We start from the raw sequence: 16,743 nt of genomic DNA, 5'->3' as shown, positions 1-16,743 counted from the left end.
CGCAGGGATAAGTTCTGGATCCAGTTATGTTCAATAGTTTCATCAATGATTTAGATAATGGCATAGAGAGTATACTTACAAAGTTTGCAAACGATACCAAGCTGGGAGGGGTTGCAAGTGCTTTGGAAGATAAAATTCAAATTCAAATGATCTGGACCAATTGGAGAAACTTTCTGAAGAAAACAGGAAGAAATTCACTAAGGATAAATGCAAAGAACTCCACTTAGGAAGGAACAATCTGTTGCACGCTTACAAAATGGGAAATGACTGCCTAGAAAGGAGTACTGCAGAAAGGGATCTGGAGTCATAGTGTATCACAAGCTAAATGTGAATCAACATATTCATGAATCAACACTGTTGCAAACAGAAGGATTCAGAAGGTAATTTCCTTATTTGAGGTCTCTTTTCCAAGCTTGTGTTGTAATAAATTTAAGACAAAATTCAAAACTTCCTTGAATAACAACAACAAAAAAGCAAACATACCAACCATGGTTTGGGTTTTTTTTATTTGCTGGAGTTTTGATAGCATGCATGATTTTTTACAGCACCTGTAAACAAGTCAGTGAAGCATTATGCTTTAAGGAACTTGTATTTTGTGGAATGTCTGTATAAACATTACCCTTCCCACCTCCATGGTATTACACAATACTAATCATAGATAAGACAGACATGTATCAGGTCGACTTCTTTATGGCTAAAAATACTCATAGCAGCGACTTTTAAAAAGATGATTTTTATTAAATCAAGTCATTGCACTTGCTCATTTATTGCTACAGCGAAAAAGGCCATTAACTTATTATAACACCTTTCAATTTTTGATTTAACTGATTGTCTTGTTCTGCTTGTCTGCTACAAGCTTAAGTGCAGACATGATAATCATCAGAGCAACCTATCACAGGACTTGTTTTACGCTCTGGTCACAGTGAAGAGCTTGTAAAATAGAGCATCTTCTATTTCATTAGGCTCATTTCTTGCTTTGCATCATCAAACTTAGGTAAAGAGGTACAAGAGTTCTAAATGCAAGGTTTAGTGTCTGACAGAAGCACAACTGCTACCCATTATTCCTGGATATAAAGTTCTGGCTCAAGTCTTCATTTGTGATGCGTCAAGGCAATTAAAAGTTAATATTGAACCAGCTTGTTAGCAATATTTCTCAGAAATATAACCTAAAACTTGTATAATATATTTACTATTCAGATTTCATGAAAAATGTAATCAGCAACTGCAGACAAACATCATGCAATTCACTCTTTAGATGTTTCCCACTTATTGTGCACCAAGTACGGAAGAGCGTTCTCATGATTTATTAAAAACTTTCGCTTTACTTCATGAATCTACATTACTAAAACCTACGGTACTCTCATGAACAGAAATCTAAATGGTGTTTTACAAGCCAAGATTATTTATTGGTGAGCTTGTCAAACTAGGGGGCATGCTATATTCCGCTAGGTCAATCAGAGATGAGGAGGTTGTTGCTTAATTGAAGCAATGCGTTTTAATTAGGGTTTCTATTTAAAAAGCTGGAAATACTGTAGATTTCTATCAACTGGGGCTAGCATTAATAAAATATGAATTAAGGGGGAGGAAGAGAGCGGGGAATAGTTTTTCCAATATTTATTACTTGGATGTTTGCACTGCTCCCAGGGGGGTTAGGTACAATGTGACCTGCAAGTTTTCAACTTTTTTCCATGGGGAATACATGAAAGACATTGTGTCAAAGCTCAGCACAATGATTCATCAGAAGCTGTTCCAGTCTATCGTGCGAAAATATATATTTCTTTAAAAAGTGATTACATCTGGATTTATATAACATACTGAGAGCTTATGGTTTATGGCATAAGTAAGAGGCTTTAAAAAATAGTCTCAATATTTACATAAGAGCCCAAAGTGATTTGTTTGGAGCCATCCGTGTCCGTTGGGTAACACTACCCAATTTTAAAGGCTTTATGAATGTGTATGTGTTTATGCACATGGCTGACTGAAGACACTGAAAGTTGCAATTCATATGAAGGAAGCTTTTAAAATGTTCTTTTTTAATACTACTATTACTGCAAAAAAGAAATTTAAACCATTGAAGACTGATGAGCTAAATTTAAATTCAGAAAAGCAAAAAAATCCAGAGTTAAGGCTGATTTTGCATGTCGTATGTGCTACGATACCTAGGCACAACTGGTTGAGTTTATGATGGATTTAGCCTTAACTCTGGATTTATTTTTCCTTTTTTTGTGGTTTTAAGAATTAACTTTCTCCTCCTATAGTTTTATGGTTCAATCATAAATCCCTTTTATGAATCCTATAGTGCAAGTGACAAAATGTTTTCTGTTTAAGAAACTATTTTGGTTAGATCACTAATTACTACTATGCATAGGTGATTAATCTGCCACATAGCATCACCAAATTCTTGTCTCATCACCCAAATTATAAAACAGCATATTGCAAATACTCTCACTGCAGACAGGCACAACAGTGTAATCCTGGGAAAGAATGCTAAAATTAAAAAATAATATACAAATATCAAATATTCCCTTGTGTGTGTCTGGGAAAAGTAGACTACAATTATTATTAGGTTACTTCATCCCTCCGAATTGACTATTTTACAGATTACTTGTAAAGATATATCACCCTATTTATAGTATAGATCTCTTTAAAAATTACACTACAAGTATTCAATAAAAATCTATTAAGAACTCCCTCTTCTTTTTATACAGATTCAGTAGTATTTTCAAGCAAACCGGAAAATAAAGGTCTGCAATTCCAGCACAGTAAGAAATAAGGCCTCTTTTATATTGGCAAAAAAAATTACATCATTTTTTTTCTCTCATCTCTCTGAATACAAGACTATATTCCTCTTTACTCTTTCTACCCCGTTCCGCCCCCGTCTAAACCCATGGAACACCAGCTTTCATTCTACTGAAGTAAAAAAAAAAAAAAAAAAAAGTCAGTTCTATTTGTATGATATGTCTGAATTCCTGGCAAGTTAAGGACACTGAGTTTATGACCAACTCATGTAGACATGACTGCTTTCTTCAGCTTTTCTATTTCAGCCTGGAAAAGAAAGACATTGTGAGAATAATGAACTACCCAATATCTCAGTAATCAGTATCTTTAATTTACATTTTTACCAAAATCTTAATCTTTACATCAATTTTTCTTTGCAAATTCATGCTAAGCAACTTTCATTATTAAAAATGCACACATTTAACAATTTAACACTAACATAGAACTAAGTACCATGGCTTACAAGATTCATTTTAAAATACATATTGTCTATTTGTATGGTAAATTTTATTGAGTAAGTTGGTTCTGATTAAAGTGTCCCACAGAAGAAGTTTGTTTGGGTTGGTGCATCATCTCAGACTTTCTTCCTAAAGTGGATCATGTACAAAATTTCATACCAAGCCTACCATACTAAAGGATAATGTGAAATATATTTGTCTTAGTTACACCACTGCAAATCTGAAAGAACTCCACTGATTACAATGGAGGTACACTAGTAAAAATCTATCATAACAGAACAGAATATGGTCCAAGGTCTTTTCAAATTTGTGAAATTGCACCTTTTGCTGAGTTGAAGGATACTTTCAAATAGGATCCCTTTTGTACCTGCCTAAATATAAGATTATGTACAAATGTTCACCTAGGATGAACCCATATCAACTATTCGATACATGCTGTATAAGTAATATGTACTCAGAATTTCTCCCTGTAAAAGAGACTTTGCTTTTCCACACAGCTTGGAGAGAAAAAAAAAACAGTCTTCAAAGCTCACTGTACTGTATATGTATCTACATGCCACTAAAACCTTATTATTCTGTTTGAGTTATTCTGACTTACTGGTCTCCAGAATATTTAAAAATTTCAGTTGATTTATGACTTGAAATTTTGAGTTAAAAAAAATCAGAAAATTTTGACAAAATTTTCATGAGTCTTGTCTCCACCCTCTCCCTTTCTTTTTTTTTTAAACCAGATCTATAAAAACCTGACTTCTCCCTACGTTCAGTTCTCATATCCATGATTTAACACACTGCTTAAAAGATGTTTCATGGCAGGATAACTGAAGCCTCTTAAAATAGTCTACTTGAGAAGCTCTAGGACAACAACAAGAAGGAGTCCTTGTGGCACCTTAGAGATTAATGAATTTATTTGGGCATAAGCTTTCGAGGGCTAAAACCCACTTCATCAGATGCATGGAGTGGAACATACAATAAGGAGGTATAAATACATGGCATATGAAAATATGGGAGCTGCCTTACCAAGTGGGGGGGGATCATCTTTTCATATGCTGTGTATTTCTACTCCTTATTGTATGTTCCACTCCATGCATCTGATGAAGTGGGTTTTAGCCCACGTAAGCTTATGCCCAACTAAACTCGTTAGTCTCTAACTTGCCACAAGGACTCCTCATTGTTTTTGTTGATACAGACTAACACGGCTACCACTCTGAAACCTAGGACAAAGCAGGTTCACAATACACTGTGGATATTACTGAACTCTACTCCAGACCTAAACACGTGGCTAACCTCTACTTTGCATTTGGAAAATGGGGTTTTTCCAGCTTTGAGTCTTTCATGTATAAAATATAATTCTCCATACCCAACTTCTGCTTTACTAGGCAATCATTCAGATTCATACTAACAATACAGAGATCAAACAGGACTGTTAAAGGTTTTCATTAGCCCTCTGGTGTCAGAGTATTGTATACACATGACTGTACACTGTCCTCATAGTTAAAATTACCTCTAGGAGACCGCGCATCATCTTCTCTTCCTCCAAATCTTTTTTTAGTTTTTCCAGTTCTTTGCTATAAAATTATAAACAAAATTAAAATACAATTGCAACTGAAAATAAAAAAAAACATGGTCTTGTATCTTATGGTGTTGAGAACTGAAATTGTCACAGATAGGGGAATTAATTCACATAACAGATTTTTGGTAACACTGTATCACATATATGATACACATATTTAAGTATTCCTTAGGAATATTTTCCATGCAAGATTATTCTTATAAAATAATTTATTTAAAATACTGGGACAGGACAGACCCTTTAGAAGGATGGGCTTATTTACATACATCTTGAGCTGAATTTTGTAAGTGCATTTCTGATTGTTACCTCTTTGTTACAAGAATTTTTATTTTTGCTTGAAGAGTACCATTTTACGGAATGTTTGTAACTGATAAAAAAGTAGAAAAACACAAAAGGAAAAGGAGGAGGTAGAATGCAACCTCAGCAATATTTCTCAACAAAAATTAATATTTATTCATTATATAAACCTGTTGGGTGATCTTCTAAAGCAAGGTGCCTAATGCAGACCAAGAATGGTCAATATGGAAAGCTTACTTTTGAAAAGAAAAATTCAAGTATATAATATTTAGAACAGAAGTTGTTAAAAATATTCAATTGAGGGGTAAGAGAAATTAAATATTTACCTATGATCTTTTCTCAGTGCTTCTACAATACTCAACAACTCATTAATCTGAATCCTGAGATCGTTCACAGAATTTTTTTCCCCGTCATCTGTTTGGTCTTTAACTTTGATTTCTCCAGGAGCAGAACTGAGTATAACAGAATTTGGTCTTGGAGATGAAGATAGAGGTGTTGATGTGAACACCGGTGGCTGAAAGAAATCAATAAAAGGTAACAATGAATTCACTATAAATTGGGGAACACACACCACACAAATTGTGTATTTTTTTTTCTCAGTATTGTTTCAACCCAATGTATTACGTTATAAAAATGGTACACAACTATCCAACTTGTAACACTGGTTTTTGTAGTGTGTACAGTAATTTATGTACTTTGGGCTTTTCAGTCTTTTACAGAAGACATGACAGGAAGCACACTCCACCTGACAAGGCAGTACATATTTGTGCCAGATAGTGTTCTGACAGTAATGGATGTATAAGGCCAATGAGCCTGTCTGGCGTGTCTCCCATAAGCTGGAACTACCGCCTTGAGAAAAAGACAGTTACCTTTTCCGTAACTGGTATTTTTTGAGATATGCTGCTCATGTCCAGTCCCTATTAGGTGTGCGTTCTCGCCACATGCACCGGCGTAGGAAGTTTTTCCCTCAGCAGTATCCGTAGGGGATTGGCTCTGGTGCCCTCTGGAGTGGAGCCAGCATAGTGCAGTATAAGTAGCGCCGCTGGCTCCCCCCACTCTCTGTTCCTTTTTGCTGGAAACTCCAGCAGATTGCAACACAGCTCTGCCTAACACAGCGTTGTCTCTGGCCTGCTGAGTGATGCCATAATGAGCGGTAAACGTGTGAACAGAGGAAAATGTTGCGGCTCTACAGACGTCCTGGCTAGGGATGTGCACCAGGAAGGCCGCCAAAGACGCCTGTGCTCTCACTGAGTAGGCTCTGACAATTGGTGGTGGTGGAACCCCCGCCAGGTCGTAACAGGTCCTTCGAACTTGGCCATGGCTTGCCACATATTGAAATCATATTGGCCAAGGAGGGCTTGGTGGTTGGCCACTCTTAGCTGAAGGCTGGAAGATGAATAAACCTTTTACCTGAAAAGATCCAGCCTCCTTGAGAGGGAGGGATAGCTCAGTGGTTTGAGCATTGGCCTGCTAAACCCAGGGTTGTGAGTTCAATCCTTGCAGGGGCCATTTAGGGATCTGGGGTAAAATTGGGGATTGGTCCTGCTTTGAACAAGGGGTTGGACTAGATGACCTCCTGAGGTCCCTTCCAACCCTGATATTCTATGATTTTCAGTATATATACATATTTTTGGGGGTGGCCTCAAGTTGTCCCTGCCTCTCCATGTGGTTAACCACCTCGACCACAAGGGACTTGGGGGCTGGGTGGGAGTATAAGTACTCTTGGCCTTTGGTTGGTACGAAGTACTTGCGTTTGACCCTTTTAGAGAAAGGGGTCAGGGAAGAGGGAGTCTGCCACAGGACATTAGTGATCTTAGAAACCTCTTCATGAAGGGATAGAGCCACCCTGGCAGGAGCTAAGGATGTCAAACAGAGAGTCCAAGGGCTCTTCCAATTTCTCTGCCTAAAGCCCCACGTTAGAAGCAACCCTCTTCAAAAGTTTCTGGTGCACCTTGGCATCATCCTCAGGAACTGGGTGAGGGGGACCTGTGATGTCCTCATCGTTGTCAGATGAGGCCGATGCAGGTGCCACGGGAACCTCCACGTCCATTGGTGGTCCAGCAGCTTGCTCCCCTGGGTCCTCCTGGACCTGCAGGGTCTTGCCCCCCTCAAAGTCCCCAGCACCAGAAGGGGACGGGATATCAAGGCTGCTGGCCTCTCCGAGGCTCCTGACACTGATTGGGCAGCCTGGGTGAACCCCCAAGGGTTCAACGGGTACCATTGCGCCAGCCACTGTGCTTGGGGCCATGGAACAGATTTTGGCTCTGATAACGTAGTTGGCACCGTTGGTACTGGGACTTGTCTCGCAGTCAGGGAACCCTGCTCCAAGCTGGAGCTATCAGTGGAGCAGTCAGTCCCGGGCGACCAGAATCAGTCGTTGCGTCCCGAAGCCGAGCTGTCCGAGCAGGACGGTCTTGATCAGGCTCTCAGGGACTGATGGCGTTCGGTGGATCTGCACTGAATACCCGGCGATCCATGCCCCACACTACTAGACCAGTACCGGGATGTTGAATGGGACCAGGAGCTCCGATGAGCCCGATGCAAGGGAGGATTGTCTTGAGTAGGGCAAACTTCATTTTGGAGATGGGCGATGACAGCACACTAATCGGCAGACTCTGGTGCCTGATTGGTACCGGACCCTTGAAGATGGTTGGGCCAGTCCCGGAATTCTGCTGGGTGGTGCATGCCTCAGAGGGTCTGCGCCAATCTACTGGCAAGGTACACCTCAAGTCCCTCAATCAGTGCCGCCGGTGTGGGGACCAAAGAGGGTTCCGCTGAGCATGCTTCTCCAGTCCTGAGGCGCGATGGCTGCAGATGGGCTAATGCTGGCGGGACGTTCCTCTCGATGTGGAATGGTACCGCTGAGGCGGGGACACACGTATAGGTCCCTACATGGGTCTTCTCTGTGACCAGGGTACCGCAGGAGCTGGTGAGGGCAGCACCAGGATCTCCTGAGCTGCTTGAAGGGTTTCGGGTGTTGACGGCACCTGCAGCTGGCCAGGGCCTGCTCCGGTATCTGGAGTGGCAGGCAAGGCATGGGATGAGCTTCACTGCTTGACTTGAGCTGGGGCCTGACTTCCCAATGGGGCTGTTCAACTGCCTGACATGGGTCTTGGCTCGCTCCCTGCCCTCTCCTTTGCCTTGCGGGAGGTAGGAGATCTCCTCGCAATCTTTTTTCACTTCTTGACCGGAGCCATGGAGGGAGACTGGTGCCGGCTCGTGGATGGCGCCGGGGAGCACTGAGGAGTTGGGCCGCTGCTCCGGTGCCAGAGTGAATGTCGACTCCATTAGGATATCGCGTTCCTTCTTCATCCTAGGTTTAAAGGACTTGCAGATATGGCACTTGTCACTTATGTGCCCCTTGCCTACGCACCTTAGGCAGCTGGTATGTGGATTGCTGATGGGCATAGGCCATTTGCAGCAATCGCATGGCTTAAAGCCTGGGGACCGGGGCATATCCCGACCCCGGGCTTGGTGACAATCGGAACTAACGAAGAGTTTGAGACTATTACTATGGGTAACTAAGAAAACTACTAACTGTGTATAACTATTTTACAGATTTCAGAGTTCGCAAGAACAGAGACAGAATCAATGCTAGCCAAGGCAGCAGATGTTCCAGCACCGTCACTGGCGGCAAGAAGGAACTGAGGGTGGGGAGAGCCAGCAGCACCCATTAAACCACACCATGCGAGCGCCACTCCAGACGGCACCAGAGCCGGTCCCCTACAGATACTGCTGAGGGAAAAAATTCTGGCACCAGTGCATGTGGTGAGCACACACATCTAATACGGAATGGACATGAGCAAGCTACAGACTAGGGACCGAATGGCTAGGCAGCAGTTCTGCGGAAAAGGACCTAGGGGTGACAGTGGACGAGAAGCTGGATATGAGTCAGCAGTGTGCCCTTGTTGCCAAGAAGGCCAATGGCATTTTGGGATGTATAAGTAGGGGCATAGCGAGCAGATCGAGGGACGTGATCGTCCCCCTCTATTCAACATTGGTGAGGCCTCATCTGGAGTACTGTGTCCAGTTTTGGGCCCCACACTACAAGAAGGATGTGGATAAATTGGAGAGAGTCCAGCGAAGGGCAACAAAAATGATTAGGGGTCTAGAACACATGACTTATGAGGAGAGGCTGAGGGAGCTGGGATTGTTTAGCCTGCAGAAGAGAAGAATGAGGGGGGATTTGATAGCTGCTTTCAACTACCTGAAAGGGGGTTCCAAAGAGGATGGCTCTAGACTGTTCTCAATGGTAGCAGATGACAGAACGAGGAGTAATGGTCTCAAGTTGCAGTGGGGGAGGTTTAGATTGGATATTAGGAAAAACTTTTTCACTAAGAGGGTGGTGAAACACTGGAATGCGTTGCCTAGGGAGGTGGTGGAATCTCCTTCCTTGGAAGTTTTTAAGGTCAGGCTTGACAAACCCCTGGCTGGGATGATTTAACTGGGAATTGGTCCTGCTTCGAGCAGGGAGTTGGACTAGATGACCTTCAGGGGTCCCTTCCAACCCTGATATTCTATGATTCTATGATTAAGCACTCGAAGAACTGAAGTGACTCCAAAATCCTCCTTAGGAAAGATCTTGTGTGTGGGGGGGAATATTTTTAGCTCTGATCTCACACAATTGTCTGGCTCCTAAACACTGACAGTAGCTGCGCCCAGTTCCCCACAAGAGAACTCTTGAAAGGCATAGCAGAATACCAAAGTGGGAAAGCACCACAGGGAACCAGCAAGCTCTCAGGCCCTCATACCTCAGTGCACCATGCTCTGGATAATTGTCTTGTGCTGGACACACCCTGAGTTAGCCAACCAATAAGTATGGTCCCTAACCAGGCAGGGCAAAGCCAACCAGAGACCCTTTTTTGATAGAGGGGATGGTCCAGAGCACATGCTGGATGTGACAAAGTTCCTCCTCTACCTTGGTGGGTCTTGCGCTTATTGGCGGATTTGCTCGCCTTGGAGCTTCACGGCAGCTCTCAGGTTGGCTGTTTTTCTGAATTCACAGTCCAGGCTGACTCCTCCTGTGTCTGACCAGGAGTTGGGAGGATTTGGGGGGAACCTGGGCCCGCCCTCTACTCCGGGTTCTAGCCCAGGGTCCTGTGGAATGCAGCTGTCTAGAGTGCCTCCTGGAACAGCTGTGCGACAGCTACAGCTCCCTGGGCTACTTCCCCATGGCCTCCTCCCAACACCTTCTTTATCCTCACCATAGGACCTTCCTCCTGGTGTCTGATAATGCTTGTACTCCTCAGTCCTCCAACAGTCTGCGTTCATGTCCTCACTCTCAGCTCCTTGCGCCTCTTGCTCCCAGCTCCTTACACGCACACCACAAACTAAAGTGAGCGCCTTTTTAAATCCAGGTGCCCTGATTAGCCTGCCTTAATTGATTCGAGCAGCTTCTTGATTGGCTGCAAGTCTTCTAATCAGCCTGTCTGTCTTAATTGTCTCCAGAAGGTTCCTGATTGTTCTGGAACCTTCCCTGTTACCTTCCCCAGGGAAAAGGGACCTACTTAACCTGGGGCTAATATATCTGCCTTCTATTACTCTCCTGTAGCCATCTGGCCCGACCCTGTCACATGGGCAAGAGAGACCCATTATTTAAGGTGCTATGCCAAGTCTGGACTGCCACCGCTTCATGTAGGGTACCATTTTCTAAATGCTCCTGCTGCCTTGAGGAACTAATTCAATTATCAGAGCTCCCTCTCACCACGCAAGGATTACTTAGACTATGTTCTCTGGGGAAGCAATCATCTTGTTGTTCTCTGTTTGTACAACACCTGGGGTCCACGACTGGGGCTCACAGGCACTACTATCACAATGCAAATACAGTAATGATGAGAAAGACTGGGGAGCTGAGGCAGGCACAGTAGGAGAACAATGCACCAGAACCTTAGTAACTGAGGCAGTTTTACCCAAGAGGAGCAGCCCATTTAAGATTAGGAGCCCTCCTTTGCAGAAAGCAGTTTTCGTAATGTTGTCCCAGAGGAGAAGTGGGGCTCTGCTAGGAATCACAGAAGTTGTCCCTGGAGTGAAGGGAGGAGTTCACCTCCCTCTTCACATTGGGTTGCCCACTCTAAACACGCTCCCCACCTTTCTGTAACTGCTCGTTGGCCATCCCTGCCTCCTGCCATCAGATTTACTTTGGAAGTAAAATTCACAGAAATTTTTACCAACTATTTGGAAAATCCAGGATGACACCAGCTCTCTCATCTTTTAAGAGCTGCAATGTAATGGGGATCCCTAAAGTCAGTTATTAAGCAAACTTCCATGGTTGTAACTGAGGAGAAGCTATACCATTCTGCATGCCTTTTCTGCTCAAACCTGCATTTCTTTATCCAGGAGCTAGGTGGCAGAGCACACATCCAACCTACTCTTGGAACTAGAAGCGTAGTTCTGTGTTACCCAGTATAAAACTTGTCATTCCTGCATCAATGCAGTTTTGTATTTAGCTCACATAGAGCACTTGTGTTTGCAGCTGTCTGCAATCTGTATAGCTGCTAGTAGTCTGATATGTGTATCTGATCATTTCAGCTTTGTACCTTTTTAACTTCAGATGACTTTGGTTTGGCACTTTCTTCCTCCTCTTTATGCACCTTCAAAATTTTTTCTGTACTCTCATTTTGAGTTGGCTGGTAAATAAAAACATGCATATTATATAGAATGTGTGCAGAATAGATAAAACAGTAACTTACAAAATTACTAAGTGGGATAGAGTAAAACAGGGCAGTCAATAGGTGGACCCCAGGCTAAATCCGGACTGCCAGACGCTTTTGAATGGACCTCAAAATCTTTGTATTTACTTATTACCACCATTGTTATTTTTTATTATTATTTTCTCTGGACACTGGACCTTGACTTTAACTTGGTAAAAAATAATTGACCACCCCGGAGTAAAGTAAGGACAATAACTGAAGCGTATTGTCAGAAATATCACTGACTATCTTAACTTGGTTTCTAAAATATTATTAACCTCTTCTGTCTTTCACACTCTTTCCCCTCCCTGCCCCGAATGTTTATTAAATTAGCTGTCAACTCTTTGGGGTAGGAACTATGTACGTTTCTGCAATGCTTAGCAAAATGAGACCTTTGGACACAACCACAATACAAACACATTAGAAAGAGTTAAAACAGACTGAGGACTTGGACAATTGGACACCTCAAGAGGAAAAAAAGGTCTAGACCCCACCCAAATAAACAGTTAAACCAACTGATAGTGTGCTATCTTATTTTGCTATAAGAATATAATGGGTAATGATCTTTTATGAAAGCCTGTAATGCAATGAACTTAATAGTCATTACAAGATACGCATACAGGTTAGAGTTACGGAAGTATGTGATTGTACATATAAAAACTGTAATTTTAACTGTGGTGCCACCTCAGTATCACCTCACAACAGGACAGTGAAGCAATCAGGCAGGCTGAGACTACCTCTCCACCCATGTGAGACTGTCTTCAAGCACATAGCCATTGTCCAAGTCCAGGAAAAAAAAACAATGAGGAACCATCAACGCAAAATGGGAACAGCGTGAAACTGAAAAGAAAACCAGAGTCTTTGAAAAATGAAGAACATCCAGAACTTGGGGACGTCTCAAGGTGGGGGCTGTCCATGGACGCTGGAACCCTCCTATAGCTAGGGGATATAGTAAGAAGCTGTTTTAAGGCAAAGGGTAACTCTTATTAGAAGAGAGATTTTTTCTCTAATACGAAAGTGTAAAGCCTGAAGCTGCATCTTTAGGTTTATTTTCTGTGTGCTTTCCCTTATTTCATCTTTGAGTCTGTGCTTTTTCTATTAAACAAACTTTTTATTTTTATCCAAACTGTTTTAGTGCAAACTGTATGGAGAGTGTGTGTGCCAAAGTGCATTTATGGGGCTGGGGAGGGTGCTGATTTCACACCTTCGGGGGTGAGGAGCCAGAGGGGGACAATCTGAGTGTCTGGTAATTAAGAACTCAGGGAGACCTGGGATTGGAAGTGCTGTTGATGTTACCCTGCAAAATAACTAAACTAGCGAGAGCCAGGGTGAGACCTTGTACTTGTGGGCAGGATACTGGTGTCAGGCAATTGAACCGCAGCTGCACAGCATAAAAGACCCCAAAGTTACATGGCATGTGGTAACAGAACCCATTTCTGGTCTGTGTGGAGCCCACAATATCACATGACTCCATTACAGTTCAATTGACATAGCTGCATAAAGATAAACAAATAGAATATTTAATTTATCTCCAAGATTTACTCATCCTGGCATTTGATATCTTGTATGTCTGAACAGTAATCTACACTAAACTCTGAATTCCCTGGGCAGGGATTATGGGTTCTTACTCTTGTAAAACAGAGAACACTGCTGGAGTTGAAATATAAAAACTCCACAAAGAGAAATTTCTTTTATTGATGCTACTGTACCACTATTTGAGTAGCCAGGGAAATAGGAAACAACGTCAAAACCCAATAGAATAGATAAGAAAATCTTTTTTTTTTTTTTTTTTTAACTGCAGTCGTGATGCTGCTACATTCAGTTACACTCATTTTCATCTTTACTTTTCCATTTATGGATACATGTTCCTATCAGTACTCTCTTAGGCATTTGCTAATGAAATGACTTCCCTGGAGTGATGTTGCTCAATAAAATTCTCTCTTGTGGGAAGCAGATATCCTAAATTTATCTTCAGAATAATACAGTCAGTGTACTCACAGAATGACTGCCGTTGAAACGAGTAGGCAGCCTCCTGCCAGGCATCTTCGGTCTGCTTGCAGTAGGATGTGACAGTTTATCTGAGGTAGCTATTACATCAAAACTTAAAAGATCTAGAAGAAGGTGAGAACACAGACCCCCTTTAAGTTCAGAAGGTTCTCAGGAAGTAGAAACAATTTTTTTTTTAAATCATTACGGAGACAAGACAACAGTACATTCAAAAGACTTTCAGCACACTGTGCTCTCAGGATATGCAAGAAATAACTGTCATACACTTTTAGTAAGTCTGGAAAACGACATTTTCATTAAAGAAACTAGAGAGAATTGGCATCTTTAAGTTAATAAAACAGTTAAAAAACAAGGAATTCAAATTCATATTCCCACCAGAACAAGAGAGGCTCAAGAGAGAAGGTGGCATGAAGCAGATTTCAAACTCAAGTGTTGAGGAAAATTCGTACTTTTTCCTTCAAAAATATATTGCGAGACTCAGAATAGCACAATTGTTTTGAGCTATGTCAGTTTAGATCCATTTAAGAGTTTTACGGATAGTGTATTTTCCGATCTTGATACTCTTGAAATTAAGCATGTTAATCAAAATTTAATGGAACCCTAACAGAAGAACCAATGTAGAATGTTTTAAGTTACTACTAAGGGTCTCAAGGGGCATGATAAAATAGGTGGCATACATTCACTCATGTTAAATCTGCTTAAATGTGTACATCAAGTTGTAAAAATGGCTCCTGTTAGCTCTCACCTACAATTCCAGCAGGCTTTATATGTACAATAAATAACTTGTCTACAGACAAGCTGCAAGTGTCCGAGAGCTTTGTAGTCTGAGAGCTTTCTGAATGTTTCATTTATTTTCACTTTCTGTTAGTTTAGACATCTTTTCATGTTAGGTGAGAATCTGCCTGTGCTTGTGACACTACATAAAGAACCTGGTAATTTAAGTATTGTTTCCCTGCATTCTTTGACTCCTCCTTGCTCCTTGAGATAAGGTCAATTATTTACACCCCAGGGACACAAATACCCATTAGGACAAAACCACCATTTACGGTATGAGTAAATGATTTTAGAGTGATAAAAAATTTAAGTAATTAAAGCTAGTTTACCCACTTTGTGGCTACAGCTTAATTAACCTCAGTGCCTCAGTTTACCCATTTGTAAAATAGTTAACAATACCCACCAATCTGAAAAGAGTGTAGTCAGGCTTAAGTGTTCATAAAGCACTTAAACATCATTATCACAATATTATATGTCATGTATTATGAAAGTATTTTAATTTGTAAGATATCCGCATAATACACACTGACTTCCATTTTAGTTAAAATTTACCATCTGTTAACGTTTATCTCTACAGTCAAATCTTGATATGGACTTGAATGCAAGTCAATACACACTCAGTGTTATTGGTTCCGCATCATAAATCATAATGCATTTGGCAGAAGTTATATCGATCAGCAGCTAATATTTAACTTCATTCCCTATTTATTACATTATCCTTCCAGGTTTCCTCATCAATCTTCAAGCTCTAAGTAGCATAGAAATCACAGATGGAAAACACGTATTGGGGTCATCTGGTCAGTCCTTCCATACTACTTTAGTGTTTTATCCAGGAGAGTTTCATATGGCTCAAGTGATGGGGCTTTCATAGACTTGAGATCTCACTATTAGAAGTTCCATTACGTTTAGCTACACATCTTTGTATATCCTTAAGAAATTTTGCTTCCTCCTTGGCGATTACACCTTTCAGCTATCTTGACATTTTGCTTCCTCCTTGGCGATTACACCTTTCAGCTATCTCAACATGCCTATCTTCCTTTTAGTTGTCGTTTAGCTAAACTGGACAAACTCTACTAAGGGATTTTTAAGGGCACCTATCACCCTTTGTAAACGTGTATTAATGCTGGCAACAGAAGGGAAAAGTAGATGTAAAGGGAACGGAGATGAGTAGAGAGAAATGGAAGGAGAAATTGGAGAGGTGAGGAAAGGACAGAGTAATGGGTATAAGAAGACGGATGCTGAGGGCAGTTTGAGAAGAAAAGGACGGCCACAAGATAAAAAAGGTCATTGTAATCAGGTACAACACAGTATACAATTTGTTAAATGTCCTGCAGTAGCTATCAAGGAGATACCCTCATATTCTTAATGGTCCACCTAATCTCAGAACAGAAACCTGTGTTAAAAAGTAAACCTGGGCCTCCATTAGTTATGTATTAAGAGTAATAATGAGGATGATAAAATGAAAAAAAGACTAAAATATGGTATTTATATATTCTTCCTGTCTCAGGAAGGTTCCTTTAGTCTGTGGTAGCAGCAAGAAGGAGGAACCATGTAGCAGTAAGCTTAAAGAGGTGCACAAACTGAATTACTTCATACATTGTAAAGGATGCCAGCCTATCTCTCATGGTTGAGTCACATGCCAGGCGCTCAAGTTTTAAGAGACCCATATACCCAGAGAGAGCAATGTTTCATTAAGACTTGGGAAATGCAGAGTCCAAGGCTGCACCTGTTGCCTGTGGTACATTATGGAAGTACTGGGATGATTCGTAGAACTGTTTCTTTGCTTTAAGACTGCAAACTCTTTGGGACAGACTGTTACACCTCAGTAAAGTGCAAAGTGTAACATAGTGCTAACAGAATACAAATAATAAAGGGAGCTCTCTATTCATTTCTTTCTTACATCTTTTCTTTCTTGTTGGCTTAATATTGGGAATAGAGTGTGATTACTTGATGCAAGTCTGTAGGAAAGACTACAGGTATTGACAGCATCCCAGCTGAACTGATGAAATTCGGAGAAGAAATAGTAATAGATGTACTCACCAAGATCTGCAACAAGATCTGGCAGACTGGTGAGTGGCCCTCAACGTGGACACAGTCACTGGTCATCACTCTGCCAAAGAAAGGCAACCTGCAATTGTGTCAAAATTACCGGACTATAAGCTTAATTAGC

General features: G+C 41.4%; 1 protein-coding gene across 1 annotated transcript in view; it reads right to left on the bottom strand.

Moving 5' to 3' along the window:
• Positions 1–519: 519 nt before the first annotated feature.
• Positions 520–16,743, bottom strand: part of CD2AP (CD2 associated protein) — a 157,182-nt gene continuing 140,958 nt past the window's right edge. The window contains exons 14-18 of the mRNA XM_077811530.1: positions 13,791–13,903; positions 11,640–11,729; positions 5,430–5,617; positions 4,738–4,801; positions 520–3,045 (exon numbers count right to left, since the gene is read on the bottom strand). Of these exons, the coding sequence (XP_077667656.1) occupies positions 3,004–3,045; positions 4,738–4,801; positions 5,430–5,617; positions 11,640–11,729; positions 13,791–13,903 (497 nt within the window). The 3' untranslated portion in view covers positions 520–3,003. The remainder of the gene's footprint in view (positions 3,046–4,737; positions 4,802–5,429; positions 5,618–11,639; positions 11,730–13,790; positions 13,904–16,743) is intronic.

The sequence above is a fragment of the Eretmochelys imbricata genome, chromosome 3, assembly GCF_965152235.1.
Source record: "Eretmochelys imbricata isolate rEreImb1 chromosome 3, rEreImb1.hap1, whole genome shotgun sequence".
Classification (NCBI taxonomy): Eukaryota; Metazoa; Chordata; order Testudines; family Cheloniidae; genus Eretmochelys; species Eretmochelys imbricata.
The sequence above is the reverse complement of the archived record's forward strand: the minus strand, read 5'-3'. Positions and strand labels throughout refer to the sequence as shown.